The sequence below is a fragment of the Berghia stephanieae genome, chromosome 13 (assembly GCF_034508935.2).
Source record: "Berghia stephanieae isolate SIO BIC M18660-M18661 chromosome 13, UCSD_Bste_1.3, whole genome shotgun sequence".
Taxonomy (NCBI): domain Eukaryota; kingdom Metazoa; phylum Mollusca; class Gastropoda; order Nudibranchia; family Aeolidiidae; genus Berghia; species Berghia stephanieae.
This window is the reverse complement of record NC_088372.1, coordinates 4830658-4836137: the sequence shown is the minus strand read 5'-3', so window position 1 is coordinate 4836137 and position 5480 is coordinate 4830658. Positions and strand designations below refer to the sequence as shown.

Below are 5480 nucleotides of genomic sequence, written 5' to 3'. Positions count from 1 at the left end.
CTGGACCGTAGTTTTTGCCTTCAATCACATAGGTTGGACCATAGTTTTTGTATCAATCGCATTGGTTGGACCATAGTTTTTGTGTCAATCACATTGGTTGGACCATAGTTTTTGTGTCAATCACATTGGTTGGACCATAGTTTTTGTGTCAATCACATTGGTTGGACCATAGTTTTTGTGACAAAACTAAATTGCAACGAAGGCGGTCGATTGATCAATTCTGACTCATCAAATTTCAACTGAAAGTTTCTGTCGTTTGACTCTTCGCCTCAGTCAGTCCAAATGGAAAAGAATATAGAGTTATCGCCCTTGCAATTCACTCGAAATAAAATGCTGTACCAGGATTACAATTTCGCTCCGGATAAAAACAACACATCAAGTTATGGTGATAATGATATTATTACATTCAACTACTCAACTCTTTATCCGTCTATCTATAACGTCTCGGATACGTCTGAAAGCACCACGGAGATGTACGAGGATAACAACAGGGACGAGAAAATCGCGGTCATCGAGGTCGTCGTCAGCGCCACCATTCTATTTTTAGCCATCGCCGGAAACGGATGCGTACTCGTCTCCTTGTACATGCGCAAGCGGCGTCGTTTATCTCGGATGTTGCTGATGATTCTTCACTTGTCCCTCGCCGACCTGTTCGTGGCCTTCTTCAACGTCCTGCCTCAACTGGCCTGGGATATCACTTTTAGGTGAGTACCATGTGGGGTTATGTGGTCTAGTAGTATGACACTTGCTTTCGGGTCGGAAGGTCCTGGGTTCGAGCCTCGCTCGGCGCATAGTTGAGTCCTTGGAAAAGGCTCTTTATTCACATTCTCTCACAGTACTCAAGTGTAAAATGAGTACTTGGCCGTTAACAGCGTTGTCTCTGTGCAATAAAAAAATATAATATCGCCTTACAGGCGTCATGTCTTGTTCTAAATGTTAAATGTTGCTGTTGGACAGGGACCCCTTGTAAAGCGCTTTGAGCACATTTAGTGGATATTGCTCTTTATAAAAGCTCAATTTTAATTTACTAACGTCTGAATGTTTGGGGGGTCCCGATAGCTCAGTTGGTAGAGCACTCGGTTCACACGCAAAGGGAACGAGATCGATCCCGGGAGCAGTCGAGATTTTGTTTTCTTCTGACGCCAGCAGTGTATGGGTAGCTGGGTCTGTTTGATTTGGCGAAAGTATTTTGCGATAGACTAGCGTCCTATCCAAATGATAGTAAGCAATTGCTATTGTCTGTTTCACACTATAGAAACCGGGATAAACTCCGGCTCGATGGGCCGAATGGCTCTGAAGAACTTCTACTACGTCTGATTGTTAATCTGTTAATATTGTATTATTAAGTTAGAATACGTAAGCCTGTTTATGCCCATCTTGACAACATGGGTGATTCCTGTTGACATCAGACATTTTGTTTGATGAATAATCTATATATTCTTTCCTTTAACGTGTTACAAGCGCCGTAAAACCTTTAAAAACAAACAAACAAACATCTAGTTTTTGGTTCAGATTCATGTAAATGGTTATCTAAAAAAAAAATTAATTCGGTGATCTGTTTTACACGTATCTGGATTATCACTGGCTTTAACTGGGTGGGGTTCCCTACCTCCCACAGTGGGCAGGGAGGTAGCCTACTTCCTGTGTCTTCTATCCCCCTATCACTGGGTGGGGTTCCCTACCTCCCACAGTGGGCAGGGAGGTAGCATACTTCCTGTGTCTTCTATCCCCCTATCACTGGGTGGGGTTCCCTACCTCCCACAGTGGGCAGGGAGGTAGCCTATTCCTGTGTCTTCTATCCCCCTATCATTGGGTGGAATTCCCTACCTCCCACAGTGGGCAGGGAGGTACTTCCTGTGTCTTCTATCCCCCAATCACTGGGTGGGGTTCCCTACCTCCCACAGTGGGCAGGGAGGTAGCCTACTTCCTGTGTCTTCTATCCCCCTATCACTGGGTGGGGTTCCCTACCTCCCACAGTGGGCAGGGAGGTAGCCTACTTCCTGTGTCTTCTATCCCCCTATCACTGGGTGGAATTCCCTACCTCCCACAGTGGGCAGGGAGGTACTTCCTGTGTCTTCTATCCCCCAATCACTGGGTGGGGTTCCCTACCTCCCACAGTGGGCAGGGAGGTAGCCTACTTCCTGTGTCTTCTATCCCCCTATCACTGGGTGGGGTTCCCTACCTCCCACAGTGGGCAGGGAGGGAGCCTACTTCCTGTGTCTTCTATCCCCCTATCACTGGGTGGAATTCCCTACCTCCCACAGTGGGCAGGGAGGTAGCCTACTTCCTGTGTCTTCTATCCCCCAATCACTGGGTGGGGTTCCCTACCTCCCACAGTGGGCAGGGAGGTAGCCTACTTCCTGTGTCTTCTATCCCCCTATCACTGGGTGGGGTTCCCTACCTCCCACAGTGGGCAGGGAGGGAGCCTACTTCCTGTGTCTTCTATCCCCCTATCACTGGGAGGGGTTTCCTACCTCCCACAGTGGGCAGGGAGGTACTTCCTGTGTCTTCTATCCCCCAATCACTGGGTGGGTTCCCTACCTCCCACAGTGGGCAGGGAGGTAGCCTACTTCCTGTGTCTTCTATCCCCCTATCACTGGGTGGGTTCCCTACCTCCCACAGTGGGCAGGGAGGGAGCCTACTTCCTGTGTCTTCTATCCCCCTATCACTGGGTGGAATTCCCTACCTCCCACAGTGGGCAGGGAGGTACTTCCTGTGTCTTCTATCCCCCAATCACTGGGTGGGGTTTCCCTACCTCCCACAGTGGGCAGGGAGGTAGCCTACTTCCTGTGTCTTCTATCCCCCTATCACTGGGTGGGGTTCCCTACCTCCCACAGTGGGCAGGGAGGGAGCCTACTTCCTGTGTCTTCTATCCCCCTATCACTGGGTGGGGTTCCCTACCTCCCACAGTGGGCAGGGAGGTACTTCCTGTGTCTTCTATCCCCCAATCACTGGGTGGGGTTCCCTACCTCCCACAGTGGGCAGGGAGGTAGCCTACTTCCTGTGTCTTCTATCCCCCTATCACTGGGTGGGGTTCCCTACCTCCCACAGTGGGCAGGGAGGTAGCCTACTTCCTGTGTCTTCTATCCCCCTATCACTGGGTGGAATTCCCTACCTCCCACAGTGGGCAGGGAGGTACTTCCTGTGTCTTCTATCCCCCAATCACTGGGTGGGGTTCCCTACCTCCCACAGTGGGCAGGGAGGTAGCCTACTTCCTGTGTCTTCTATCCCCCTATCACTGGGTGGGGTTCCCTACCTGCCACAGTGGGCAGGGAGGTAGCCTACTTCCTGTGTCTTCTATCCCCCTATCACTGGGTGGAATTCCCTACCTCCCACAGTGGGCAGGGAGGTACTTCCTGTATCTTCTATCCCCCTATCACTGGGTGGGGTTCCTGACCTCCCACAGTGGGCAGGGAGGTAAGGAACCCCACTCAGTGATAGGTTACAGAAACAGAAACCAGACATAAATCCACAACCGGCGGCAGCAGAGAAGCGGACCAGAATACTGGCTTCATGACGGTAGGAGGTCAAAGCCGAAAGGACGCCCCCGACCAGATTGCAGATCTGTTGTCACCAAAACGCAAGCTCAATGTCTCGTGCTGGAATGTTAGGACCCCTGATATGACCTTAATGTGTTGCAAGCGCCGTAAAACCCTCAAAAACAAACAGACACCTCTAGTTTTTGGTTCCGCTTTATGTAAACGGTTATTTTTTATTTTTTTTTAATTCGATGATCTGTTTTACTAGTAACTGGATTATCACTGGCGGCTATGGGGTCTAGTGGTATGACACTCGCTTTCGAATCGGAAAGTCCTGGGTTCGAGCCTCGCGCTCGGCGGATCGTTGAGTCCTTGGAAAAGGCTCTTTACTCACATTCTCTCACCGTACTGGCCGTTAACAGCGTTGTCTTAGTCCGAAAAATTGTAATATCGCCTAACAGGCGACATGTCCCGTCCTACATATTAAATGTTGCTGTTGACCAGGGACCCCTTGTAAAGCGCTTTGAGCACATTTAGTGAATATTGCGCTATATAAAGCTCAATTTAAACATTTTTTAAAATGTAACGTATTGCCTCGGCTAGCATGGGCTATTACTTTTGCGGCTTCATGGTCTTCTGGTCCAGGATTCGAGTTCCACTCTGAGCAGCGCGAAGTTGAGTCCTTGGATAAAGCTCTTTACTCTAATTCTCTCACCGCACTCAGGAGTAAAATGAGTGTCAGGTCGATATCAGAATTGTCTTTGTAGGAAAAAAAATCGTGATATTATCGTCCCATAGGCGTCATGTTTCGTCTTACGTGTTTAGTGTTGCAGTTGGCTGGAGGCTCCTTGAAAAGTGCTTTGAGCACATTTACTGGATATTGCCCTATGTGGTATGACACTCGCTTTCGGATCGGAAGGTCCTGGGTTCGAGCTTCGCTCGGCGCATAGTTGAGTCCTTGGAAAAGGCTTTTTACTCACATTCTCTCACCGTACTCAGGTGTAAAATGAGTACCTGGTCGTTAACAGCACTGTCTCTGTCCGGTAAAAAAAAATATATGGTAATATCGCCTAACAGGCATCATGTCTCTTTCTACATATTAAGTGTTGCTGTTGGTCAGGGACCCTTTGTAAAATGCGCTTTGAGCACATTTAACGGATATTGCGCTATATAAAAGCTCAATTAAAAAAATTTTCTAAATTTAAAAGCTGGAGGTTTTAAAAAATAAAACATTTTTCCTGGTAATCTGTAATTTTCAAATTTTATATTTCTTTGGGTGGATGGTATAGCAAGGATGAGAAAATAAATGAGAGAGGCAGAAAGAGATAGATAGAAAGAGAGAGAAAGAGAGAGAGAGAGAGAAAGATAGAAAGAGAGAGAGAGAAAGAGAGAGACAGGAAGAGAAAGAGAAAGAGAGAGAAGAGAGAGAGAGAGAAGAGAAGAGAGAGAGAGAGAGAGAGAGAAAGAGAAAGAGAGAGAGAGAAAGAGAGAAGAGAAAGAGAAAGAGAGAGAGAGAGAGAGAAAGAGAAGAGAGAGAGAGAGAAGAGAGAGAGAGAGAGAGAAAGAGAGAGAGAGAGAGAGAAAGAGAGAGAGAGAAAGAGAGAGAGAGAGAAAGAAAGAGAGAGAAAGGGAGAAAGAGAAAGAGAGAGAGAAAGAGAGAGAGAGAGAGAGAGAAAGAGACATAGATGGAGAGAAAGAGAGAGAGAGAGAAAAACGAGAGAGAGAGAGTGTGAGAGAAGGGAGAGATAGAGTGAGAGAGATAGATAGAGAGAGAGAGGGTGAGAGAGTGAGAGAGAGAGAGGTAGAGCGAGACAGATAGCGAGAGTGAGAGAGAGTGAGAGAGAAAGAGAGAGTTAGAGAGAGAGAGAGTGTGTGTGTGTATGTGTGTGGGGAGAGAGAGAGAGAGAAAAAGAAAGAAAGAGAGTGAGAGTGTGTGTGTATGTGTGTGTGAGAGAGAGAGACAGAGAGAGAGAGAGAGAGAGAGAGAGAGACAGAGAGAGA

The 5480-nt window shown here is 47.7% G+C and overlaps 1 protein-coding gene across 1 annotated transcript in view; it reads left to right on the top strand.

Annotated features, from left to right (window-relative positions):
* Positions 1 to 200: 200 nt before the first annotated feature.
* The window catches only part of LOC144958964 (uncharacterized), a 97441-nt gene continuing 92161 nt past the window's right edge, over positions 201 to 5480 (top strand). The window contains exon 1 of the mRNA XM_078891264.1: positions 201 to 704. Within this exon, the coding sequence (XP_078747390.1) occupies positions 283 to 704 (422 nt within the window). The 5' untranslated portion in view covers positions 201 to 282. The remainder of the gene's footprint in view (positions 705 to 5480) is intronic.